At 48.5% G+C, this 27,189-nt stretch overlaps 1 protein-coding gene across 1 annotated transcript; it reads left to right on the top strand.

The window, feature by feature from the left end:
* The first annotated feature begins 16,259 nt into the window (after positions 1–16,259).
* On the top strand, positions 16,260–25,893 carry LOC101546443 (baculoviral IAP repeat-containing protein 3). Its single transcript, XM_004604813.2, has 8 exons — positions 16,260–18,209; positions 18,325–18,424; positions 20,064–20,142; positions 21,864–21,912; positions 23,557–23,799; positions 24,183–24,437; positions 24,764–24,805; positions 25,122–25,893. The coding sequence occupies exons 1-8, from the start codon at positions 17,360–17,362 to the stop codon at positions 25,313–25,315; spliced, it is 1,812 nt and encodes a 603-aa protein (XP_004604870.2). The 5' UTR covers positions 16,260–17,359; the 3' UTR covers positions 25,316–25,893.
* Positions 25,894–27,189: the final 1,296 nt, after the last annotated feature.

The raw sequence follows: 27,189 nt of genomic DNA, 5'->3' as shown, positions 1-27,189 counted from the left end.
TCACTGCCCGCCTAGACAGGAACCCCCTGTGCCCGTGCGCAAAGGTGCCGTAGACGAGAGGACGCAGGGCTGCCTGGCTTTTCCCGAGCCAGGGACCTGGAAGTCATTAAAGACGAGGTGCCGACAGAGGCGGTTTGAAGGATGACTTGGCCTCCCAGGGTTCCAAGGAAGGGCGTTCGAGGCAGAGAGATGAGTGTTTGCAAAGGCCTAAAAGCACGGAAAACGTTCGGGTGTTTGCAGAAAGGCAAATAATTTATGATTCCAGGCAAGGCATGAAAGGGAGCCGTAGAGAGCGGGCAAAGTCAGCACGAATGACCTTCTTAGCAGCTGGGAGAAGATGATTTCGCTCGGTGCAAATGTTTCTCAGACTTCAGGATGCCAGATCATTCGTGGTGCATCATTCCGGCATCCTACCTCAGCCAGGAACACAGGATGCTCCTATTTACATTTCTTTAATGACTTTCATCATCACCATGTGTTTTGGGGGGCGGGACTCTGGCTGGTTCTTTGGGGCCACTCCTAGCTGCGCTCACAGGTCACTCCCAGTTGTGTTCCGGGCACAAACTGTGTTCATGGGCCCAAACTCCCAGTTTCACACATGTCAGGCATGTGCCATTGCCACTTAAGACATCCTGCCCCCCCTTTAATGATTTTAAAAAGCAGTTTTTGTTATTGCCAAATGGTCAGACCCAGGGAAACACAGGCAAACTAAAGTTCAAGCTAGTTAAATTTGCAGGCGTACTTATTTCTACACATTTGGGCCCATGACTTTAATAGTAAAGCAAATGGGGTAACAAAGGAAGTGGACTCAGGACGGCCTTTAATTGTATGTTTCTGTGTAGTGTAAACATTTGATAAAAGTGCTTCGTATCCTTTTCTGATTTAAAAAAGAGTTTATATTTATTAATTTAAGCAAATAAGGGCCTAAATATTGAAGGTTGAAAAATGATTCCCTCATTAACTTAAATTCCCCTTGAGATTTATTGCACAGTAAATAAGTTAATTGCAAACCTTTCAGCAATGTTTTACTCCGTTATAGATTACTTTGGAAAAACAAATTTGAGTTTTCCCTCTTGAACAATGAGTGGTTTATTTTAAAGTAGGTGAAAGGTTGCAGTGGAAGGGGGAAAAAAAGAAAACCCAGCTTCACAGATGTGTGGTTTAAAGTTTGCCAAGTACTTAGCGAAGGGTTATACTCACTTCAAAGGGCTGGAAAGTATAATGTAATGTGAGACCATCAAAGTCTGGTTTCTTTTTCAGCCCTTCTCTCTCCCTCTCAGAGCCCTGAAACCATCAACATCCAGCGCTCCCACCCCCGATCTGAGCCAGCCAGCGGACTCCGGGAGAGAGAGTTCGGCCGGGCTAATGCCCCAGCCACAGGGTCCCCTGGGAGAGAACTGTCCAGCCCGGGGGGCCAAGGTGCTGACTGAGTTCTGGGGCTGCTCTGCACCGAACACTGTGAGGGCAGTTGGTAGGATGGCCGGGACTGGGGCGTACAGGGGGACGATGGCTGGGATAGGCTCAGTGACTCCGTCTAGAAGGTCACTGGGTTGGGTTCGAGCAATGACCTGGACACGCTGGTGTGGGTACGAAGCTGCTTTCCCCCCAGAGGAAGCCCTCATCTGTCTGTGGTAGGTCACTTGTGAGAGCAAGGGTGAGTGATATAAAGCTGATTCCCAGACGCACGACCCTGGTTACTAACCCCAGCGGCGCCCCCCCGACCCCCGCCCCAAGCTGTGGTGGACCTGGCATCCTCCCTTCTCCCCTTCCAACTGTGGTGGGCTCAACATCCTGGCCAGAGAGGCCTTGGGAGCAGCTGGGCAGGGTGGATGTTCCATTGGCAAGGAGATCCCTGGGTAGGGGGCGAAGGGTAGAAGATAAGCCACTGCAGAAATTGCCCCTTTGAGGGGGCTGGAGCGATAGCACAGCGGGTAGGGCATTTGCCTTGCACGTGGCTGACCCGGGTTCGATTTCCAGCATCCCATATGGTCCCCTGAGCACCGCCAGGAGTAATTCCTGAGTGCATGAGCCAGGAGTAACCCCTATGCATCGCCGGGTGTGACCCAAAAAGCAAAAAAAAAAAAAAAGTGCCCCTTTGACATCAGGGTTATTTTGAACTGATTATTTCAAGAATAAGCAAATACTAGGTTACCTGGTTTTTATTTGATTGGGGATTGGCTCCACCCAGCAGTGTTCAGAGGCTACTCCCAGCTGAGTGCTCTGGGGTCTTTCCCATTATGCCCATCTTAGTGCTTGGAAGGCCGTGCTGAGGATCAAGCCTGGTCCTCCAGCACGCATGGGTGATGCTCTCAGGGCCCCCAAAGTTCGGGTTGCCTTGGGGCCAGGAAGATGAGGATGACAAACCACAGGCAAAAACACTGGGCTCCTAAGTACAGTATGGAGCGCCCTCGGACTCCGAGGTGATGCCAATAGCCACACAGGTGAGAGGAGGAGAGAAGCTGGGGCGGCCAGAGCGATAGTGCAGCGGGGAGGGCCCGTGCCTCACACTTGGCCACCCAGGTTCAATCCCCAGCATCCTATATGGTGCCCCTCACACTGCAGGGAGATCCTGAGCACAGAGCCATGAGTAAGCCTTGAGCATCGCCAGGTGTGACCCCCAAATTAAAGGAATAAAGAGCATAAGAGAAGCGTACCGGCGAGAGACAGCCCTCTAGGGTCCTCGTGGCAGCACCCCTCCCCAACCCCACCTTCTTGGCTTCCTCCCTCTTCAGCTGAGGCTGGTGACTGGGCAGGTGGCTCAGTGTCACCTGGGGAGCTCGCTTTTCTCTTGCCTTTCTCCTGAGCGAGCATTTGTGAGGGACACATGCCAGTGGGCCCAGCCTCTTCTCTTGTCAGGGAGTTATTTTTTTTTAATTTATTAAATTAGGGCTGCAGGTAGCACATTTGGTAGGGTAGCTGTAGGTAGGGCATTTGCCTTGCATGCAGCCGACCGGGGTTTGATCCCTCTGTCCCTCTCGGAGAGCCCGGCAAGCTGCCGAGAGTATTCCACCTGCACGGCAAAGTCTGGCAAGCTACCTGTGGTGTATTCGATATGCCAAAAATAGTAACAACAAGTATCACAATGGAGATGTTACTGATGCCCGCTCGAGCAAATCGATGAACAACGGGATGATAATGACAGTGACAGATTGATTGTTTAAATTTTTATTTGTGTTTTGATTGAGTCTCTGTGGTTTCCAACCCTGCTTTTGAGGATTCCCTTGCACACGGTCCCAGCTTGCCAGAAAACCTTTCAATCAAACTGCCGGAACACAGTTGAGTACTCGGAAAGGCCTGGAGGCACTTCCCCCATCCTCTGTCCCCGCCTCTGTCCCCACCTCTGTCCCCCCTCTGTCCCCGCCTCTGTCCCCACCTCTGTCTCCACCTTTGTGCTCTGCTGGGATTCTACTCAGAGCTTACTGTGCGCTGGGCAGGATGGGACCCTGTGCCCCCTGCATTTTAAGCATGTAAACCCGTGTTTGACTGCTGTTGTGGGGTGAGGGCCATTATGCTCATACTGGGCCACATGTGCCCGTGCTCCTGGGACCACGTGGCACGAAGGATCAAATGGACCCAGGGTTCCTGTGCCAAGCAGGCTGCCAGTGTCCAGGGTGATCTCCTTGGCCCAGTCCTGTGCATTTAAAGAAAAACCTGCCCGTTGAGGAGGAAAAGGAGCAAGGAGCTGTGTGTGCAACAGAGGTGACACAGTCCAGCACCAGGGTCAAACCCAGTCCCGGGCCTGTTTCTCCTGGTCACCGACCTCACCAGAGTTAACTGTGTCCACAGTCAAGTCTAAATGATGGGCACGGCACAGAGCTCTGGGCATGACCCAGGGGTGCATCTCCTTTCTGTGTTCGTTTATATGTAGTTGCATTCACATGTCAGGGCGTTTAAGTCTATAGCTGAGTTTGCTCAGGACCCCTCCGCTCCCAGAGTCTAAGGGATCGGCCTTAGGGCCTCGCATGTGCAAGTCAAGTGCTCTGCCACGGAGCCACATCCCTGAACTCTCCTGAGTCAATCCTGAGGACCATGCAAGGGGAAAATTAGCCGCTGGGCATGTGGAGGGATGTAAGAAGATGCCCATGTCTCCAACGGTACACAGGTCTCTCTAGGGATGAGGCTGAGATTCTTTTTTGTTAACTAATGATTAGTAAACAGAACCTGGCATACTATAGATGCGTTCTAAGAGTTGAATGGATAGCTGGATGGGCGTACAAATAGACAGATGGATGGATGGATGGGTGGGTGGACAAAGAGATGAGTGGATGGATGGAGGGAAGGATGGATGGACAGATGGACAGACAGATGGTTCAATGAGCGGATGGATTGATTGATAGATCCATGCATGGATGGATGGACAGACAGACGGAAGGACAGACACATGACTGGCTAATACATTCCAGGGGGCTGTCACTAGATGGCGATATTTGCTTGACTCTGCTGAGAATCCTCCCAGCGTCAGAAAAGGCCCCTGGTTCATCCAAGCCACCTGCCTAACCCCTGAACTCTGTCCCCTCAGGACCAAAGCCTCATCAGCCAATGAGTCCCACTGTAGTGTTGAGCCTGCACTGAGCGCTGCCACAACAGGTCGAAGGCGTTCCTTGCACACAGCTGACCCTGGTTCTATCCCTGGCACTGTCTGGAGTGATCCCTAAGCAATGCCTCGCGTGGGCCATCCTTCCCAAATACAAGCGTCCCTTTGGACTCCCCCCAAACATAGCCTGCTGTTGGCCAGGAATCTTACTGATACGCGGTTGTTTAACACATACTTGGCTCACTGTGTGCTGTATGTCGTATCCTTGCAATAAGGTAAGGTGGGGAAGGGGAAGTGTTACTAAGGAAATCACCAGAAGAGAAAATGACTTTTGGGGAGGGGCTGCATGTGAGATCCAATGTTCATAAGGGGGGTGCCCCTCTTCCCCGCAGGTAAACCCTACTTCCCAGGCATTCCCCCGGGTGCACAGTGCTCAGAGCACAGCAGTGCCTCTGAGAGCAGTTTCGTGTCTTTCTCTGTGGTAGCCCTGCAGGCAGCATTTTGTGATGACACAGGAATGAGTTGGACAATTTAAGAATTTTCTGAAAAATGTGAAGGATGGGATATCAGAGTTGGTACTAGAAGGTGGAATAGAAATTGAAACAAAAGAACAAGAAAAAATTAAAACAAATTTTTCTTTATTGAATCACCAGGAGATACTGTTACAAAGCTTTCATGATTGAGTTTGAGTTAGGCAATGATCAAACACCTATCCCTCCACCAGTGTACATTTTCCATCACCAATGTCCCCAGTATCCCTCTTGCCACCCCCACTGCACCCCACCCCTCCACCTTTATGGCAGACACCTTCCTCCTTAATTTCTCTATATATACTTTAGAGCATCATGGTTTGCAATACTGAGAGGCCATCATGTTTGGTCCTTTTTCTACTTTCAGCACACGTCTCCCATCCTATTCAATCCCTTGAACCATCAAGGAGAGGACAAAATAAAAATGTGTATCTTTTTGGTGCTGAGGAAGAGGAGTGCAAGAGGCTTGTGTCTGTGAAAAGTCAGGACTTTTCATGGTCCCAAAAGTGAGTCCATAGACTTTTGCATGGACCCACAAAATCAAAATAATAATGATAATAATACAATGATACAGTGAGTAATGATGATGATGATAATAATAATATAATAATCTGTCACTGTCATCCCGTTGCTTATCAATTTTCTTGAGTGGGCACCAGTATCGTCTCCATTGTGAGACTTTATTGTTACTGTTTTTGGCATATCGAATACACCATGGGTAGGTTGCCAGGCTCTGCCGTGCGGGCGAGATACTCTCGGAAGCTTGCCAGGCTCTCTGAGAGGGGTGGAAGAACAGAACCCAAGTCGGCTGCATGCAAGGCAAACACCTTATCCACTGTGCTGTCGCTCCAGCCGATTAATAAGGAGGAGGAGGGGGAGGGGGAGGGAAAAAGTGCCGAGACCCAGGCAGGTGCAAGTCACGGCCAAGTCCACCAGGGGGCGCCAGAGCAGCCAGCCCCAGAGGAGTGATGCATTTGATCTGGACCAGGCTAGGCTGTCAGCTGGGCATGGGATCTGCAGGGTTTGTCAGGAGCGTCGCCCCAGGGTGCAGGAGCCGTGGGTGAGTGCAGCAGCATTCTGGACAGAGAGGAAATAGCTGGAGGAAAAGCCTGTATCTTTTCTTCCAGCCCGTGCCTGCCTAGGACTCTGCTCTGGGCTCCAGAATAGCAAAACTTCCTGTGGCTTTGTGGGTCCCTGGCAGCGAAGGAAAAGTTAGGGAAAATCTCTCATCTCTGGGAAATGCCCACCACGGAGTCCAGAGTGCTGACGGCTGTGGAGTAGAAGGCCTTGGGATGGGAGTGCTATTTTACTTTATTCTTAGTTTACTTTATTGGGTTTTGGAGCCACACCAGCGATGCTCAGATCTTACTCCTGGCTCTGCACTCAGGGATCACTCCTGGCGGGGATCAGGGCACCATACAGGGTGCTGGGGTTGAACCCTGGTCAGTGTCCCTGACCCTGCTTATACCACCTGCTTACACCATCTCCTGCTGCAAAGCTAGTTCGGGCACCTTTGGAAGTCCCAGAAGGACTGTCGGACCTGGCTTTCCAGCTGTCCTCCATGTTCCTGTGGCCAGCAGGGTGTGGTGGAGAACAGCCGTGCTCTGTGGGTGTCATCCCCTTCCACTGAAGGCTGCACGAAAAGCCCAGAGAACTACACAGACCCTCACAGCCTTTAAAAATCGAAGGTGCTGAGCAAAGCAGGCATTAAAAAGAAAACCACCTAAAATTCCCTGAAAAAAATCTTGACCTTTTGGCCACACTGCCGTGGAGAGTTTCATATTTATAATGCAATTATGCTCTGAATAGAGTTTAAAATATATTCGTTCCTAATTTTAGAACTTTGTGGTCTTGGCAGCTATCTGAAGCAAAGGAGAGAAGAGTGAAAATATCACAAACCTGCAAGTGACCCTGGTGGTAAAACACCTGAACAAAACCTGAATAGTTCAGTGATTGCTGCCGGGCTTGACTTTCTTTCCCCAGTAAATGAAGCTCAGCCCTCACGTCTTCCCGCCTGGCAAGTCTGTGAAGACCCCTCGAGCTCACAGGGAGATTCCAATGAGTGTTTATTTTCTAAGACAGTTCGTGCGGCGAGGTGAAGAGAAGTTTGCTTTTGCAGACTGCTCATCTTAGGACTGTGCAGCTTAGGAAAGTACTAGAAGGGGTGTGTGTGTGTGGGGGGGGGGACATTGCATGCAAAAACAAAGGAATAAGACGCAGCTCTCTCCACACCCTGAGGTTGGGCTCCGTGGCAACTTGTCTCTCAGTACGAACTAATGTGGGGCAGGGGTGGGGGTGGGGAACCAGACAGCGAACAAGTAGATAGGCGATTGCTCCTGGCATCATCTCGAGTGTCGTGCGTACTGCCACCGTGTGTGCTTGCTGTCTGGTCTCGCCACGTGGCAGCATGCTGAGTAATTGTGAAAGCGATCACGTATGGACATGTGGTTCCAGGAGTTGAACCTGGTCTTCACAGGCTGGGCATGTGCTCTGTCTGTCCCCAAGCCACAGCACCAGGCTCCATCCACGTCACGTGTAGGCCCCGTGCCACGGCAGGTGACTCACTAGCGTACGCTGTGTATACACTATTGGCCAAGACAAGTGATGACAGCAAGTGATGAAGACCGGGGTGGAAGCGTTAATAGCCAGCTGTCAGCTCCTTAGTGGTTGACTTTTTAGTTTGCTTTTCTGGAGTTTTCAGATTCCGTCTATCGCTGCTCAGGGCTTGCTCCTGGCTCTGTGCTCAGGGGTCACTCCTGGTGGGGTTGGCAAGCAGGGTGGGGGGTGGGGCAGGTGCTTGGCATGATCAGCAGGCCAAGGGGCCTGCATAGCAGGTGGCAGGCGGGAGGAAGGAAATGGCTTTCTGTATGCAAGGCGGCGTCGCTTGCCGGCAGAAGTGGAACAGAGCTTGTTCAGAATGGGGGCGGCCCACCCGACCCGAGACCATCTCCCGACCAACCCTGCTGGGGAAGGCAGCAGTGCCACAGAAGGTAGGCGGCTGGCCCTGCACAATGGGGCCTGATCTAGCCTTGGGGACAGGGAAACTGCCCAGGTGTGCCCAACATGACAGTGATCACTGGTGAGCTGCTCATGACCCACTTTCTGGGAACTGTGGTGGTGGGGGGCCCACTCCAGTTGGTGTAACCAGCTTGCATGGTCACCTGCAAGCCTCCCTCCACTGCTGCCCATCCACCTCGGAATGTCCCTGGGAGCCCCAGTCTCGCCCAGGAGGCCTCAAGGCAACCTCAGTGCCTGAGCAGGGTCTCCATCCAATTCTGTCCTACTGGAATCTGGCCAGAGACAAATGGGGGGGGGGCGATGCCAAGGTAGGCCCTCTTTTGAGAGCTCATCACCGTGGCAGGGAGGGGGCCACCTGGATCACCCCAGCACCGCTGGCTGTGGGCCAGACACACACCCAAATAATCTGCAGGAGAAAAATAGCGTGCCAGGGCTGAAGTGATAGTACAGCGGGTAGGGCGTTTGCCTTGCACACGGCTGACCCAGGTTTGATTCCCAGCATCCCTGATGGTCCCCCAAGAACCGCCAGGAGTAATTCCTGAGTGCAGAGCCAGGAGTAACCCCTAAGCATCACTGGGTGTGACCCAAAAAGCAAAAAACAAACACCCCCAAAAGACCAGAAAATAATGTGCCCCCCTGTCAATGTCATTTTATGGTTTTTTAAAAAATTTATTATTTTTTAATTAGTGAATCATCGTGAGGGTACAGTTACAGATTTACATATTTTCATGCTTGTGTTTCAGTCATACAATGCTCGAGTACCCATCCCTCCACCAGTGCCCATTCTCCACCACCAATGATCCCAGTATCCCTCCCATCCACCCCCCCACTCCATCTCCCCCACCCCACCCCGCCTCTGTGGCAGGGCATTCCCTTTTGTTCTCTCTCTTCTTTTGGGTGTTGTGGTTTGCAATAGAGGTATTGAGTGGCCATCGTGTTCAATTGATTGTCTACTTCCAGCACGCATCTCCCATCCCGAGCGGGTCCTCCAACCACACTTTACTTGGTGGTCCCTTCTCTATCTGAGCTACCTTTTCCCCCAGCATGTGAGGCTGGCTTCCAAGCCGTGGAGCAAACCTCCTGGTACTTATTTCTACTATTCTTGGGTGTTAGTTTCCCTTTCTACTATTTTATATTCTACAGATGTGTGCGATCTTTCTATATCTGTCTCTCTCTTTTTGACTCATTTCACTTAGCATGATCATTTTATCTTTTTTTTAAATTAATTTTTATTGAGGTGAGGGTTGGGCTATTTCTGGCTTGGCACTCCAGAGTTCTTCCCAGCAACATCCATGGAACTAGGGTCGGCCTCATGCAAGGCGACCGTCTCACCCTGTACTACCCCTCAGGCCCCTAGTTAATTTTTTATTGGGGTGTCCTTGACTGCGGTCGCACTGCCGTCCTTGCTTTATACCTGCAGCTCTGCTGACCCATCTCTGCTGCACCCCTGTGTCTCCTGCCTGCACCCTCACTTCCCAGTTCTGCTCTCAGGTCTCAGGGCTTGCGAGAGAAGAATGACCGGCATCCGGATGAACTGAACCTCAGAGGCAGGTGGACGGCACTCATGCCGCCACCCCGCCAGCCTTGGCGGTTCCTGTGCAGATGGCGTTGCCGACAGCGCTGGTTCCGCTCAGACACCTGCAGCCGCGCTTTCGGCTTACCACAACAGGAAGTCCCCACCCGGGTTCTGCTCCCTCTGTTGCTCGTTATCTCACAGGCACTGCAGACTTTCTTTGGTATGTTTTTTGTTTGGTTGGTTGGTTTTTGTTTCTGTTCGGGGCCCCATCTGGCCCCAGTACTCAGGTTTTACTCCTGGCTCTGAACTCAGGAATCACCCCTGGCAGTGCTCAGGGGACCATATGGGGTCCCAGGGATCAAACCCAGGTTGGCCGTGTTCAGACAAGCGCCCTAGCCACTGCACTATTTCTCCACCCACCTCCCCCTTATCATATTTTTATTTCTTTAAACATAACAGATGCACTTTTAAAAAATTTAAATAATGTAGGAGCACTGCTGGAGGACTGGAGAGATAGTGGGTAGCGTGTTTGCCTTGCATTCAGCTGACACAGGTTTGATTCCTCTGCCCCTCTTGGACAGCCCAGCAAGCTACTGAGAGTATCTCGCCCACACGGCAGAGCCTGGCAAGCTCCCCGTGGCGTATACGATATGCCAAAAACAGTAATAACAAGTCTCACAATGGAGACGTTACTGGTGCCCGCTTGAGCAAATCAATGAGCAACGGGATGACAATGATACAGTGATAACAGTGACAGGAGCACTGCTATTTATTCAGCCGTTGAACAAATGCACTTTTATAATAGGTAATTCTAATACGCCTTGCTACTAAAGTATAGTTTCATATTGAGTGAGGTTTCATCAGTGGATTTTGGACAATGCATGAGTGAGTTGTGCTCTAGAGCCTTCGAAATGTTCTCAACTTGTGACCCTCTCCCCCCCTGAGGTGAGCAGAGGTGAGCGCTGCTAGTAACACCTTGGATTCGTTGCCTGTTTGGCTTCAGAATAATTTTTGTTGTTGAGTATTCAGAAAGTTTTTACTTTTGGGAAACCATTTGCCACATTGGGTTAGGCAAAACCCACACTTTTAAGCATTCAGGCTCCTGGAGACAACTTGCTATTTTTTTTATGTAACTGCATATTACGTAAATATGTAAATATGTAAAAAAGTCCCTCTTTTTTGACCATTTTACACAAAAGCCCATATCAGTGTGTGAAGGGGCACTTTTCTGAGACAGATGCAGTGATTTCTGCAGACTGTGGGCCAGCAATTGAAATTCACTGATGCAGATATAAAATTTATTCAATGACTTCTCTACTAATAGAGATATGGGAGACCGAGGGCACAAAAATGTTGAGTGTCCCCCTGTCCAAACACAACAGTACAGGAGACACTGAAGTGTCCAGACCAGCGTCACTTCCTAAAGACCTATGTTAAGTGGACATGCTGTAATTGCAAGGGCATCCAGGTCACAAGGCACCACCCATGCCCGTTGCTGACTGAGGCCTGTGTGCCTGACACTGTCCGGGGGCCTCGCAACTGTCCATGGGCAATGAGCATCCTCCTGACTCTGGGAGAGGTGTGGCCTCTTACCCTGATGTTTAGCAGAGTTGTACCAAGTCACACGTATGCACAGCACCAATACAGGTAATATCATTCTGCAATGTGACCCCAGCAATATGTAATTGTTTTGTTGTGTATATTATCTTCACACAGTGTTACCTACCTGTTTACTGATACAATTTTTCCAATTGTTAGCACTGAATTGCTGTTTTGTTTTTTGTGTACATTATCCACACACAGTGTTATCTGTTTACTGATACAATTTTTCCAATTGTTAGCACCGAATTGCTGTTTCATTTTGTAATGGGGACATTGTTGTTCACTGGTATTTTGTTGTCCACCTAAGACATTTAAAAGTGCTTAGTAGTTTTATTCCAAAATATCCATTTCTAGTTTTAAACGTGCAGAGGAATTTCACTTTTCAAAGTTCTCTAGGTGGGTTTAACATCAACAGTTATGTGTATGGATCACAGAAAGGTTTGTTAGCCATAGGCAAGCTGAGACGCAGAAATACGCTTTTGAATCAGCGCCAGGAGGGGAGCCCCCCCCCCCCGCCCTGGGGCATTCTGAGGCCCTGGGCGTGGTCCCTGCTCCCCGCCCGCCCGTCACTGACACGGATGGTAAAGCCGCTGGGTCAGGCCGGCTGGAGGGCGAGCGAGTCGGGTACCTCTCCTGCAGGCCGGGCGGGCGGTGGGGCAGCGCCCGCGTCTGGGCCTGGCCGGGCCGGATCCCCGCGCGGGCGCCCTGGAAAGCCCCGCGACCCGGTGCGCCTGGAGTTCCCCGGCGGGAAAGCCCCGCGTGCGGCGGGGCGGGGACACGTAAAAGGGGCGGCTGGATTGGGGATCCGGCGGCGGGACGGGGTCACCGGGATACGCGCCGGAGGAGGTTCGGCTCGCCCCTGCGGACCTGCGGCCCCCTGGGCGCAGCAGGTTAGTGACCCGCGCGCGCGTGTGTATGTGCATGTGGGAGCGTGTGCGCGCACTGTGTGTGCGTGTGCTCATGTGTGTGCGTATGTATGTGTGTGCATATGCATGCATATATGTGCCTTATGTGTGTGCATGTATGTGCGTGCATGTTCATGCGTGTGCCTTATGTGTGCGGGCATGCATGCACACATGTACATGTGTGTACATGCACGTGTATATGTGTGCATGTATGTGTGTGTACTTGTGTATGTGTGTGCTTGTGTATGTATGTTTGTGTGTGCACACGTGCAAGTGTAGGTACATGCATGTGTGTGCCTGTTCATGTATGTGCACACATGTCTAGAAGGACAAACTCCCCCAGACTTAACACCCCCACCCCAACATACCTTTTGCACAGGTAGGACATGTGGCTGCTGGTGGCCCAGGGGTGTGGGGGGCACTTCAAGGGCGGGAGACCAAGTAGTTGGGACTGGACTGGGCTGTTCCACGTGTGGAGGCGCTTGGGCTTTGGGCCTGATTGGCAGTGAGGAGGTGGCCACGTGACTGCACGGCAGCTCTGGGTGGGAGCCTGAAGAGAGCCTGGGCACAGGGAGGACCTCACCCACGGGGCAGCTGGCTGCAGGAATGATCCCGAGTGAGGGATCCTCTCCGGGCAGGAAAGCGGTGCCCAGCTCTGGCCTCCAACCCTGGGAGCACTTCACAGGAACTTTCCAGGTTTGATTCTCAATTGTCTCTGTTTGGAGGCCACCCCCATGGAGCCCAGGGCTGACTCCGGGCTCTCACTCCTGGAAGTACCTGGGGGACCCCATGGGGTGCCGGGGACGGAGCTCTCTGCCCACTGGACTATCTCTCCTGCCCCAAATTCTCAATTTTGGGGGTCATGGGTTTTACACGGGTGGTGCTCAGGGCTTACTCCTGGCTCTGCACTCAACAGTGTTTGAGTTCCGAGTGTCTGGGCTGAGGGAACGTTCTCAGGGAGATTGTGCTGTACCGCTTGTCACACCCTAGGTGTCGCCCTTGGTGAGGACGCTTGATGTGGAGACCAGGACGTCTCTGCAGGGAGCTGGTGTGAAAGCGAGTCTGCATCAAACCGATGCTCCAGCCTCCTGCAGGTGAGGGGCACGTGGTCTTTTGGGGGCACCCAGCTCTTCGTTAGGGGGTTATCATAGCAGAGAGCAGTACCAATGGCCCTACTGCTGATGCGTCCCTGAGCCCCGTCCCACCGTCCCTCCTCTTCGCTTCCCCACCCCGCTCGCGTCCCAGTTCTGTCTTTCAGGTCCTGGGTTGTTTCCTCACTTCCTTTTTCTGTGTATTTACTTGGTTTCAAGTCTTCCTCTTATCCGTTGACTCGCTGGAGTCTGCCTGTGTCTCTCGCCTGCAGGACTTCCCTTCTGCTGCCCGCCCCGCAGATTTTCCTCCTCTGGGTCTTGGGTCTGCATTAGCGCCAGGCAGGCTGTAGTTCTCCGGGTGAGCGCCCAGGGCTGGAATGGCAGAGGAGGGGGCCTGGGAGCACCCCTGGACCCAGGGAGACTGAGAAGCTGGGACTAGGGGGCCAGAGAGAAACGGGATCAACTTTTGAGCGTTTTTCTAAGAGGATGTGGCCCGGCATCAGATGTGAAGTTTCCTTGCAGTGTTGGCCCAGCTGGCTGCAAAGACCATCCTGAGGGTGCGGGCTCAAGCCCCCTGCCACCGCGCCCCCCACAGAGAGAGGCTGGAGTGGCTTGCAGGGTGGCTGGTTTGCATCTGAAAGCAGACCCAGGTCCCAGAGTGCTGGTTGGGGGCGGGGAAGGCGGGTGGGGAGAGTGGCAGAGTGAGGGAACTGGGTGAGAGACTGCAGGAGAAGATCGAACCCAGTGGGTGGGTTGAAGGCCCAGCTGAGGCAGCCAGGAGGCAGAGATAAGGTGAGGACAGCGCTGACGTCTGTGGGTCTGTCTGCCTGTATCCACAGAAGGCAGTGAGGTGGGGGTGACAGAAGCGTCAGAAGAATTGCTAGCAGGAAGTGGCCTAGTGTGGCGGGGTTGTTGGGGGGGGGGAGTGAACCCCAGCACCCCCTCAGCTATAGGTGCTCCACAGCAGGGCAGGAAGTGGATCCAGCTTTGGTGTCTTGGCGTCATTTCCCCAATGCTTGAGTTTACTGACATGTCCCTGGGTCTGCACTCAAGGTTCCTCAGGTTTGTGTGAGGGCTTTGTGCCTCAGCCCGGCCAGCCCGGCTGTGGTGTAAATGGGCACCTGTCTCCTAAGGGGACACGTCCTTGGTGCATGGGATATGTGGGAATTCTTCCTTTCCACAAAGAAATGCGGGCTTGCTCTGTTTTCTCTGCATGCATGTGCGTCTCCATGGCGTTCCTGTTACCATGGGTGTCGGGTGTCAGGCTGTCAGGACAGTGTCACTTTCATCCTCTGTCTGCTGCAGCAGAGCTGGGGTCCCCCAGAACCCCCTCACCCGTCCTGAGCCCAGGAGCCTGCTGGGGATCCCTGTCCAGTGTCATGGGACATCTCACTCCTGAGTGAGGACTGGAGGGTCACTTCACTGAAACGTTTGCAAGTATTGGGGTTTGTGGGTTAAGCCAAAAACTTCTTCGGAAAACTGGTGAAATTCTACTCGTCGTGCTGATGACTAATTCAGTCAGTGATGTGTCTTTCCTGGTTCCTTTCATTGTATCATAGCTCAGCAAGGTGTTGACTTGGGGGAAGTGGGTGGGAACTCTTGGTTTTATAACAGTGCCAAATCTTATCTGAGTATAAATTAATTGCAAAATAAGCCTAAGATGTTTATAAAGTACCGTAGCCTGGTTTTTCTGCCAGTAAAACTAATGCCTCTATCAACTGCCGGTTTGCAAGCTCCGGTTATTAGTGGGGAATTTTTGTTCACTCCAGTGCTGGGTTCAGCACCTTTGTTTGATGTCGCAGATAGTGATAATCATGAGGGCTCTAGTTTGAGGAATATTTATGACTTTAAAAACTGTTTTTTCTTCTTTTATAATACAGGTTTTGTGAGAAAAGGAAGCTGTGCTACTTCTAGATTTTCTTTTTCCTTTTTTTTTTTTGGAAATTAAACATCTCAATATGGAGGTCTAAAATCCTTAAAAGGGACATAGTCTGATCTCCGGGAGGTAGTTTTGTGCATGAATAAAGAAAAAAATTAAGTAGTTAATTGGAATTTTTCGCAGCCAAAAATACCAGTTTACAAATATGATTAGGAGGCATGACGTGGTGGTGATGATGAACTTGGTTTTGCATTCGTCTCCTGGGTGCTAAGGACTGTGGTTGGATGGACGGCGTCTCAAGTCCACTCTTTTTGAAGTTGGCCCGGCCACCTCCTGGCTATATAGTGTGATTCAGCACAGAAGGCTGTGCTTGCTAAAATTTAAAAATGAGTAACAGTTGTCTTGAGCCAGGAGTTAACAATCAGCCCTCCACTAAATTACAGAAATGTGCAAATGAGACCTTTGGCCCATCAGCAGACTTCTGTAATGACCAAGAAATGCTCACAGAACTTTTTGATAAGTACAACAAATTTAGAGAAAAAAGGGAAAATTTTGAATATGATGATTGGTGAAGAAATTATCAGACCATTAATAACTATGATTATCTTAAAACTCTAAAATTTCATTTGTTTCAATGGGCTGGTATTGTATCTCTGAGATAATGATAAGAATGAGCATGACTCATCTGTCATGGCTACATTTTGTTAAAAGAGCAAACTAACAACATTTACTACAGGAAGAAAATTTACAAAGGCAATAATGCACAATGGGAAGTTGACTTTTTTAAAAAAAAAAAAACACGTAACAGTTTTGAGCAATGAAGGAGACTAGAAGTCAGGCCTCATAACTTTGAAGGAAATAGTCACAGATATTGAGATCTATTTCTCTTGCCACCTCAAATTAAAGCATTAAAGTCTGCACCAGAGAATCCCATTATCTCTGCCACCCAGGAAATTGTCACTGAGAAAAAAAAGTATGACTTTTTATTGGTCATTGCTGATATGATTGATGCAGAACTTAGAATCATAACTGAGTAATCCTAAATTTGGTGGATTATGACAAAGCAGATTTATCATTATTTTTTTGTGTTGTAATAAGTCCTGGTTCAGGGAATGCTGTCTGTGTGTAATAATTTCTGACACAAGCCAAATTGGTATGCTTTGTCCATCTTAGCCTACAATCTCATGCTTTGAATTTTTATAGTTTTTAAAAATGAATCCTTTATTAGAGGAGATTTGATTTTGGCCCTCCACAGCATGAACCTGAGCCCAGAACACCACTTGAGCAGATATTCTAATATCTTATTTTAAATAGAATGCTTAATTTTCTGGCCTCTAATGATATCACAAGAATCTTGACTATCAATGAGAAGTTACTTGCTTTCCAATCCGTCTTGAAACGGGGCCTTAGGCCGTGTAGATCAATACTAGATTGCTTCTATAGGATCAGCCTATATTGTTACCACCTGTACTCTTCATTTGGAGGAAAATTTTAGTTTGTTTTCTTCTTTCTATCAAAGTTACTCAGCCCCAAGCACCATCAGGAGTGGCCCCCAAACAAAACAACCCCCTAAAATGATTGTAGAAGAAAAATGACACTGAACAGCTCAGTATAGACTATATTTCATTGTGTCTACGATGTAATAAGTTATAAGACACACTACCATTTTGTTAATCTCTGGGAAATAATGCTACCAATAAAAACATGACATGCAGTTCTAAGATAGCTCTTGGTAACACAGATGGTCAAACATGCATCATAGGATTTTTGTGCATTCCTTTCCTTTTTTGAGGTAGACCCTGTGCTCTTTTTTTTTTTCTGACTACAAAATCTCACGGCTTAAAAAAAGCAAGACACACATAGTTTGAATATTTTTTCTGGAGATCCCAGAGAAAGCCCTGCTTTCCGCCCTGAGAACAAACGGCCTATGTGAGTCACACACTTTATCTTCAGGCTGGCTGAACGCCCCCAAATCTGTTTAGTGATGTAGAGAAGTCGACTCAAGTGGTGTCATGAGATCCCAGCGCACGGTCACCTCTAGAAAGGGTTTGGGTTTTTATGCCAGGCACCGTGCCGTGTGGAACAGCATAAGACTGCCCCTTGAAGTAGACCAGTGTTCTCGAGAATGTCACCATGCTGAAACCCGGCACACAGGGAAGTAAAAAGGAGGAAAGATTTCCTCTCCAGGGATTTACCCTTGGACACAAATGAAGAAACTCAAAAGCATGCACAAAACTACCTCCCCAGAGGAAGGCTAGTCCCTTTTCCTCCCCTCCCTTTCATCATGAACATAGTAGAAAGCAGCGAATTCTTATCAAACTTGATGAAGAGCGCCGCCACATTTGAACTGAAATATGACTTTTCCTGTGAGCTCTACCGGATGTCCACGTTCTCCACCTTCCCGCCTGGTGTGCCTGTCTCGGAAAGGAGCCTGGCTCGAGCGGGCTTTTATTACACCGGTTCGATGGACAAGGTCAGATGCTTCTGCTGTGGCCTGATGCTGGATAATTGGAAACAAGGAGACAAACCTGTGGAAAAGCATCGGAAGCTGTACCCCAGCTGCAGCTTTATCCAGAATCTAAATTCCTCCCTCAGCCCTGGGGCCTCTGTCCATCCGACTTCTCCTTTGGAGCCCGATTCCACACATTCCCTGCTCCCAAGTTGGGAAAACAGTGGCTATTTCAGTGGCTCTTATTCAAGCTTTCCATCAAACCCGGTGAACTCTAGACCAAATCAGGACCTCTGTTCCCCAGGGATGGGGCCCTCCCCCGGTGCAATGGGCACCGAGAAAGCCCGGCTGCTGACATTCAGGACGTGGCCCTTGGCCTTTCTGTCACCCGCAGACCTGGCCAAAGCAGGCTTCTATTACATCGGGCCCGGAGACAGGGTGGCCTGCTTCGCCTGTGGTGTCAAACTGAGCAACTGGGAACCCAAGGATGATGCCATGTCAGAGCACCTGAGGCACTTTCCCAACTGCCCGTTTCTAGAAAACCAGCTTCACGCCTCGGCCCCCTACACCGTTTCCAACCTGAGCCTACAGACGCATGCAGCCCGCCTCAGGACCTTCTGCCACTGGCCGGCCAGCGTCCCAGTCCATCCCGAGCAGCTCGCCAGTGCAGGTTTTTATTACGTGGGTAAGAAATGTGACCGTAGAACAGAAGGAAATGCTCAGCATGGTTCTATCACGGTACCTTCTATCGGGCCAAGTTCCACGTATTCTAAGTTTTGGTTCCCCGTGAATTATTGTAGGTCACAGCGACGATGTCAAATGCTTTTGCTGTGATGGTGGGCTGAGGTGCTGGGAGTCTGGAGATGACCCCTGGGTGGAACATGCCAAGTGGTTTCCCAGGTAATCGCTTTGAAATTCTCTTTGCAAATATCCGGGGTGGTCCGGACCTGGGTTATGTTGAAGTCTGCCCCCCAGACCCACAGGGGACCCTGAGAGCCCAGAGCATCCTCTGAAGCCCTCACTGTGTGTGTTTTTTTCTTATATCTAAGCACCTGTGTTCAAGGGGTGGTCAGAGGCTAGTGATGGGAACTTGGAATGAAGCAAAGCAGTTTTGATGATGGCATCTGTCACCGCCCCTCGTGAGGGCAGGGCGCTGCGGAGACGCTGTGTGTGCAGAAACCGCTCTCTGGGGTCTGTCTGCTGGCCCTAAGCACTTCCTATATTTTTTGTTGCAAATCCACTTTTTTGGGGTGGTCTGTAATTCAAAAGCCTATTCGGTGTTCAGCACCACCCCCTGGACTGGTGTCTCTCTCCCTCCACAGTATCTCTGGGTTCCGACCCAGCCACCCCACCCCTCTGCCCTTCACAAGTTTATTTCTGGAAACCGGTTCTCAGGTTCTCTTTGATCATATGAATGCCTATTATTCAAAAATAATATTTGGGGTCGGAAAGCTAGTTAACATGCCTGCGTTGATGTGGCAGACCCCAGCTCAAACCCTGGCACCACATAGGGTCCCCCAAATGCCACCAGAAGCGACCCCTGAGTGCAGAGCCAAAAGTGAGTCCCAAGCATCAATGAATATGGCCCCCAAACAAAAATATATGCTCAAAAATTGTGAAAAAAATGTATATATCATGTCTTGTAAAAAAAATTGAGGAAAAATGTAAATAGAAATCTCACCACATAAATTAGATAAGCACAGTTCATAGATTACTGAACATCCCTTGGTATCCTGCTGTATGTTTCATAAGATTAAACATGTAGCTTTACATGCATTACATAATATTTGTACCATCCTGGAACTTTTTTAGTCACCATTATGTTTTGGACATATTTCTGTTTAATCAGCACTTAATATTAATTGGTCACCCCTCCCCAGGTGCTGGTGTTTAAAATACTTAGTAAACAAAATTAAGGTCCAGAGAGTTACTGGATTACAGCAGGAGAATGAGTCATAAATACGTAGTGAGATTGCCACAGAAGCACGTGAAGCCAGAGCCTTCCCTTCGCTGCTGTCTTTCTGGCCCTAACAAAGCATTTTCTAAGGGGGGCATTATGTGACTATATACAGAGCAGTAAATTGCCTTTGGTGTCTTCCTTCTATACTTGTGTGACAATGAGTCTATCATCTAGAAGTTGCTAAGTAGTGAATATTGGCTTGTTTAAAAAACTCATTCATTCTTATTCCTTTTTATGTATTTTTGGCTTTATATGTACAAAGGTCCCCGGAGAGAGATAGTAGAAGCTGGTTATCTTGCATGTGGTCATGTGAGTTTGATTCCTAGCACCCAATATGGGGATCTCAGAATAGTTGAAGGGAGCAGCCCAGAGCTGTGCTGGAGACCCTCTCTGTTCCCCGCTCACTCTGCACACCCGGTGCGGCCCTCCTCTGGGGCCCTCATCACCGTGCGGCAGGGCTTCTCCCCGTGCCCCACAAGCTCAGTCAAGCGTCAGGTGGCACACTCACTGGCGGTGTCTATGGTCCTCATTGGGCACCCAAGTGGTCCCCCCCCAAGTCCGACTGTGTTTGCACTCCAGGTGTGAGTACTTGGTACGAATTAAAGGACAAGAGTTCATCAGCCGGGTCCAAGCCAATTACCCTCACCTGCTTGAACAGGTAGGCCTGATTCTTTGGTTGCTTTGAATCAATAGTTAACAGCAGAGTTATTTTTTATAATCATGGAGAATAATGGAGAATAATGTTGTGAAAAGTTGCTTTAAGAGTTTTTTTTTTTAATTACGAGTGGCTTTTAAAGTATTTTTTTTTTAATTTAACAACTTAGAAAGTAGTATTATTTTTGTCTTTTGTTTTGTTATGCGGGCTTACTCCTGGCTCTGCACTCGGGGCTTGCTCCTGGCAGGTTCAGGTGCATCATCAGCAGTGCAGGGCCTGAACCCGGGCTGGCCGCATGCAAGGCAAGTGCCCTATCCGCTGTGCTATTGCCCTGGCCCCAGGAGTAGTATTACTTGGATAACATAGACTGTGAGGCTGGAGCGTCGGTTCCACAGACTGGAGCAAGGGCTTTGCCCAAGGAGGCCTGGGGTTGGTCCCTGGCACTGCAGGGTTCTCCTGAGCACCAAGCCAGGAGTAGCCTGAGCACCGGTCAGTGTGGTCCAGAGACACAGATATCCTGAAAAAGATTTAAAATAGATTTGAATTAGGTTACTCAACAGAAAAAAATTGAGCAGGGTAGTAATATAATAGTTTTCTGGTTTTTATTTTCTTCTGGGGGAATTGTAGAAACAGTCCAGAGTCTCACATGTGCATGGTGAGTAAGCGCCTACTGCTGGAATATCACTGGCCTCAAGTATAAAAATTTTTCTTCAAAAGATTTGGGAAGGATGGTGGAGAGGTGCAGGGGTCAGGGGGCATGTCTAAGGAGAGGGGACAGGGGCCAGTGCAGGGGTCAGAGTGTATGCCTAAGGAGAGGGGTTAAGAGCCAGTGCAGGGTTCAAGGGGTCAGTGCAGGGGTCAGGAGGCATGCCTAAGGAGAGGGGGCAGGGGTCAATGCAGGGGTCAGGGGCCGTACCTAGCAAAGGTCCAGCCTGGATTCTAGTCCCTGATGAGGCTGCTATAGGCCTGGAGGTCCCTGAGCACCTGGGTGGCCCTCAAGTCCCAGCACCCTTGGGTGGCCCAGGTAGCCCTGACTGCAGGGCAGGGGCAGCCCCACGCCCTCAGACCCTCACATTGACCACTGTCCCTATTGACTAAGAGCCCACACACCCCACTTTGGCCCTGGCCTTCTGAGCTCTGTGTGGGAGGCTCCTTCCCCCTCCCCCAATCCTCAGTATTCAAGAAATGGAATTTTATTGCTTTTCCTAATCTTTCCAGAAAAGCAACTAAGAATTCAGACATGAATTTGAGGGTTGTCACTTAAGTCAGAGTTAACAGGCCCACTTGATTCCAGAGGGTGACTTGGGAGGTGGTGGGGTAGGAAGAAAAAAGGAAACACTCAAAAGTAAGGTAAGGTAAGGTAAGACTTTGGGGAAGATGTGGCCCTTTCCCTGCCTTATGTGAGAGGCTACACAGGCTATTTGTTAGCAGATATGTTTGGTACCAAATGTGTGAGCATGTGGACACTCTGCCCGAGGCCTGGAGCATTGCCCTTAAATGGCAGCAAAACGTCCATGTGACTCAGACCTCTTGATGCCAGCTGGTGCCTCCACTCAACTTGAGGCTAGTTCACACGAATTACATTGTGGGCTCCATGTGTTACAACAGTTTGCCAATGAGAAAGTTAGATTTCAATACATTTAATAAATTGGGTGTCTTGACTCTTTATTGCAACAGACAGGGTAAAAATTATATTGTAATCTATATACTTTTTTTTTCTGTAGCTGTTATCTACTTCAGAAAATCCAGAAGATGAAATTGCAGAGTCTCCAAGTATGTATAATAATTCCTGCATTTAAGTGGGACTATTTGATACTGTTAATGTTGAATGTTGATCACTCTATCACTGTCATCTCGTTGTTCATCAATTTGCTCGAGCGGGCATCAGTAACATCTCATTGTGAGACTTGTTACTGTTTTTGGCATATCCAATACACCACAGGTAGCTTGCCAGGCTCTGCTGTGCAGGCGGGATACTCTTAGTAGCTTGTCAGGCTCTCCGAGAGGGACGGAGGAATTGAACCTGGGTCAGCCTTGTGCAAAGCAAACACCCTACCTGCTGTACTATCGCTCCAGCCCTTGAATGTTAATAATAATGTATATTTGTATTATGCATATTCGATATGCCAAAAAAAGTAACAACTAGTCTCACAATGGAGACATTACTGGTACCCTCTCGAGCAAATCAATGAATAATGGGAGGGCAGTGCTACAGTGCTATACTTGTATTTTAATTTATGACTTACAGTGCATTTTCAAATACGTTGAGTTGTATTTCTCAAACATCAGTACACATTGTAATTGCCTGAGGAGCTTTTAAGAACATCCTAGGGATTTCTATTTTTGGGCACGGGGCTAGAAGGGTTTGGACCACGCCTGACTGTGCTCAGTGCTTATTACTCCTGGCAATGCTCAGGGGAGCCTATAGGGTGCCGGGGATTGAACCCAGGTTGGCAGTGTGTAGGGCCAGTCAGTGCCCTACTCATTGTAAAAACAGTTCTGTGGGTTTCTAGTCTCTGCTTCAAGCCTACTGATTTGAATGAACATGTAAAAACAGTTCTGTGGGTTTCTAGTCTCTGCTTCAAGCCTACTGATTTGAATGAACATGTAAAAGCAGGGCGTGAGCATCACAGGTGAGCCAAAGTGAGTTGAGTGAGTTCTCTTGTACCGATACAGTGCTGCATTCTTATCTGAGAGCCGTGGAGTTGTTGGGGGGTGGAGGGGAGTCTGACACAGGTTATAAAAGTTGTCAAGAATGAACATCACAAAACTGACATATTGTAGGGGTAGAGCTATATGGTACCCATATCCAATACGCACAGGTAGCTTGCCAGGATCTGCCGTGTGGGCTCAATACTCTCGGTAGCTTGCCGGGCTCTCCGAGAGGGGTGGAAGAATTGAACTCAGGTTGGCTGCATGAAAGGCAAATGTCCAACCCCTGTGCTATCGCTCCAGCCAAAAACAGTAACAATAAGTCTCTCAATGAGAGACGTTACCTGTGCCCGCTCGAACAAGTTGATGAGCAATGGTATGACAGTGATAGAGCTGAGCATGACAGGGGCCTCTCACACAGTATGACAGATACCCTCCCCTCAGAAAGTTCATTTGTTCAGTCATCATGAGCAAAGCATGTCTCCATCTGGCGGCACATCCCTGCAGTTCTATTTCCCTTTCCAGCTCCCACTCAAGTCAGATCATGCAGCCTCTATGTTGAAATTCAGTAGTCCATATTCTCAGTAACTGCATAGCATGATTTTAAATGTACTGAACATGTGTATCACTATTTTTTAACTTAGTAGAGTTAAAAAATAGTCGTGCCTTTTGGAGTATTTTATGTCTTTGATTCCATGATGACCTCCAGTTTATAAAACATAGGATATGCTGTAATGTGGGTGTTGCGTGGTTTCTTCTATACAGTCCTTCACTTTGGACCTGGAGAGACACCGTCGGAAGATGCTGTCATGATGAATACACCTGTGGTCAAGGCGGCCTTAGAAATGGGCTTCAGTAGGAGGCTGGTCAGACAGACAGTGCAGAGCCAGATCCTCACAGCTGGAGAGAACTACAAGACAGTTAGTGATCTTGTGGTAGATTTACTTAATGCAGAAGACGAAATAAGGGAAGAGGAGAAGGAAAGAGCAGCTGAAGAAAAAGAATCAGGTGCATCTATTTATTACTGTAATAACTATTTCTGCACAAACTTGGCATTCATCGATGCCAGCTCCTGAAAATATAGTCAGTTCAATCAGAATGCTTTTGAGGGTGGGGGCTGGGGGCACACCCAGGGGTTACTCCTGGCTCTGCACTCAGGAATCAGTCCTGATGGTGCTCAGGGGACCATATGGGATGCTGGGGATCAAATTCAGGTTGGGTGTGTGCAAGGCAAGTGCCCTCCCTATTATAATAACTCTCCAGCACCCCCAACCAGAAGGCTCTTTATGTTAAACATTCTAAATTAGAATCCTGAAAACTTTTTCATTTTGGTGAAGATGTAAAAAGGAAGCATTTTTTTTTACTTATTTCTTTGTTTTCTTTTGTTAAAGATGATCTTTTATTAATCCGGAAGAACAGAATGGCACTTTTTCAGCATCTGACTTGCGTGCTTCCAATCCTGGACAGTCTACTGACTGCTAGAGTAATTACTGAACAAGAGCGTGATGTTATTAAGCAGAAAACACAGACCTCTTTACAGGCCAGAGAGCTGATTGACACTGTTTTAGTGAAAGGAAATTCTGCAGCTGCCATATTCAAAAGCACGCTGCAAGAAACGGACCTCACCTTATACAGGCATTTATTTGGTGAGTGCTAAATATTTTTTGAGGGGAACTTTTTGGGTCAGGTGGAAATAAGTTATTAGTAATTTGTGATCATCGCTCAGAGAACAGCTTCTGGCATTACATATGTGAGACTCTGGATTGAGCCTCTGGTACACGTAAATACTGTCATAACTGACCATAACTCAGCCCCATTTATGCTATTGACTACATAAAGGAGATGAAAGACTTCTGTTATTTAGATGTCATGATAGTTGTTTAGAGTATCTGGCCAGAGGATAAATTATTAGACTAAAAGCATATATTCTGACATGAACCTAATTTGTTACTGTAATGCCTTTTTTCCCTAGTTCAACAGGACATGAAGTATGTTCCCACAGAAGATGTTTCAGGTAAAATCATAATAATTTAAGCCAGTAGAGAACACCATTATTATTTTCTTGACTTTCACCGAAGAAGCAACATACTGCATTCTTTATTACTGGGTTCCTTTGTTTTTTTTTTGGTTAGTGGGGCCATTTGGGCCACACCTAGAAGTGCCTGAGGGCTGCTCCCAGCTTGGTGCTCACTCTGGTTGCTTCTTGGAGGACCTTGTGGTGCCAGTTATAGAACCAGGGTCAGCCTCAAGCGATAAGCTCCTTAACCCTTGTGCCCTCTCTGACCCAGCACATTGCCTTTCAAGAATGAAAAAAGATTTTTTTTTTTTAGATCTACCAGTGGAAGAACAACTGAGGCGACTTCAGGAGGAGCGCACGTGTAAAGTGTGTATGGACAAAGAGGTGTCCGTAGTGTTCATCCCCTGTGGCCACCTCGTCGTCTGTAAGGACTGTGCCCCTGCCCTAAGAAAGTGTCCTATTTGTAGAGGGATCATCAAGGGGACAGTCCGTACATTTCTCTCATGAAGTTTTGCCCAAACCAAAAAATGGATGGATTAAATGTGCCATGATTTTTAGTTTCATGCCAATGTTTTCAGATTTTTCCATTCATTTACAGTTTAGAAAACTTTATGTAACTCTGTGCTGAAAACATATGGACACATCTATTTTAGATACTAAGAGGATAATAGACTTCTGTTTTTATCAACAGGACATAGGGATAGCACCAAGAGCCCTTGTTAAATAAAGCCCTCAGCTCTGTGACACTGTAAGTGAAGTTAGAGCCAAGGGCTCTGGGTGGATCTTTAAGAATGTTAGTATTTTGGAGTTGTATTAACAGCCAGCCATTCATTGAAACCTATGCTTCCCCTGTATGGAGTGTGGACTGAGCTATTTGTTGAACTAGATTTTAGGGACATGGTGCAGGGGAAAGAGTTCTCTGAGTATGGTTTGGCCCCTGAGCACTGCTTGATGTAACTCTGGTGGCTTCCAGATTCCCTGATACCTGCTTGGAGGCTCAGTACTCTTCCCCCACAAAACTTCTGTGGGAATCATTTTGTTTTTTGGTGGGGGAAACTGAGCCACTCCTAGCTTTGTGCTTAGGGGTCACTCCAGGTCATGCTTGGGGACATGTGGTACTGTGGAGTGAAATGGGGTTGGCCACTTGCAAGGCAACTGCCTTATCCACCGTATTCCTTGCCAGGACTCGAGGACCATGCCAATAAAGCAATCCAAATGCACTGTTTTTTGTTGTTGTTGTTTTTTGTTTTTTAAGTTTTTATTTTATTGAATTACCGTGAAAAAATACAAAGCTTTCAGGTTTAAGTCTCAGTCATATAATGATTGACTTCATTATATGTGCATCCCTTCACCAATACACATGTTCCAGCACCAAAAACCCCAAAATACCCACCTCCCGCCCAGCCCCCACCTAAGTAGCTAATGATATTCACTTTATTCTCTCTATACTTTGAATACATTCAATATTTCAACAGAAAACTCACTATTATTGTTTGGATTTTCCCCCAACAATCAGGCCTGCTGAAAAGGCATCATTTAATAATTTCTTTTCATTGCTGAGAATGAAGACTCTATGAACTCGTGCAGCCTCAACAGCGGCTGTGCGGTTTTGAGTTTCTGATATTTTAACTCAGTTCACAGTCTAAATGCATTTCTGTAAGAAGCTTCTCTGGGTGCCAAAATGGGTTAGAAGACCTCTGGGATCATAGTGTTTAGGAGCAGAGGGTCCGTTTAGCGCTCAGCAGCTCCGGATCTTATCTGGGGCCAAATGCACTGTTGCTCTTAACGTTTGCTGCTGTGATATTAGGTAGTTTGACTACGTCACTTGAACCCTCTTGCATATATTCAAGTGCAGGGCAGACTCCTTCCCGGAGGAGCTTCTTCCTGCTGCTGTGATCACAGGGCACACCATGCCTATCTTGGCTCTGGAGGATTTGAGGAGCTATCTGAAAGGAAGTCAAGAATCCTCTCAGTCAGCGTTTGCATTCCTGTGTCTATTGACTCACTCAGCAGGTCTCAGGCCAGTCCTTGACTCTGGGAAAAGCCCCAGCTTGAGTTTCACCACTTTGGTATTACTTCTGGGACAGAGCAATCATGCAATCACCAGCTTGTTCTGGTAAATCCGTCTGTTCTGTCCTGTCCTGCGAATGAGGCAAACTTTCTGCATTACTTCTGGGTACACAACATGCTCAACTCATACTTCTCTTAGTTTCTTTTATGGTTATTAGAGTTTCAAAGCCAGAAATCCAACTATAAGGGGTAGTATTACGGGGAAAAGCAAAGACCAATGACCTAAACCTGTTCTGTCTGCTATCGTGCCAGTGAGAAAGATTTGGAAGAAGCCAGGGAAAAGAGCATCTGTCTCTTTATTCTGTTGCTAG

This window comes from Sorex araneus, chromosome 3 (assembly GCF_027595985.1).
Source record: "Sorex araneus isolate mSorAra2 chromosome 3, mSorAra2.pri, whole genome shotgun sequence".
NCBI classification, from domain to species: Eukaryota; Metazoa; Chordata; class Mammalia; order Eulipotyphla; family Soricidae; genus Sorex; species Sorex araneus.
Note: the sequence above shows the minus strand (reverse complement) of the source record. Positions and strands in the feature narration are given on the sequence as shown.

Coding starts and splice junctions, on each gene's coding strand:
- LOC101546443 (XM_004604813.2), top strand. CDS start 17,360: ATGAACATAGTAGAAAGCAGCGAATTCTTATCAAACTTGATGAAGAGC. Junction 18,425..20,063: donor CATGCCAAGTGGTTTCCCAG/GTAATCGCTTTG, acceptor TTTGCACTCCAG/GTGTGAGTACTTGGTACGAA. Junction 20,143..21,863: donor ACCCTCACCTGCTTGAACAG/GTAGGCCTGATT, acceptor TTTTTTCTGTAG/CTGTTATCTACTTCAGAAAA.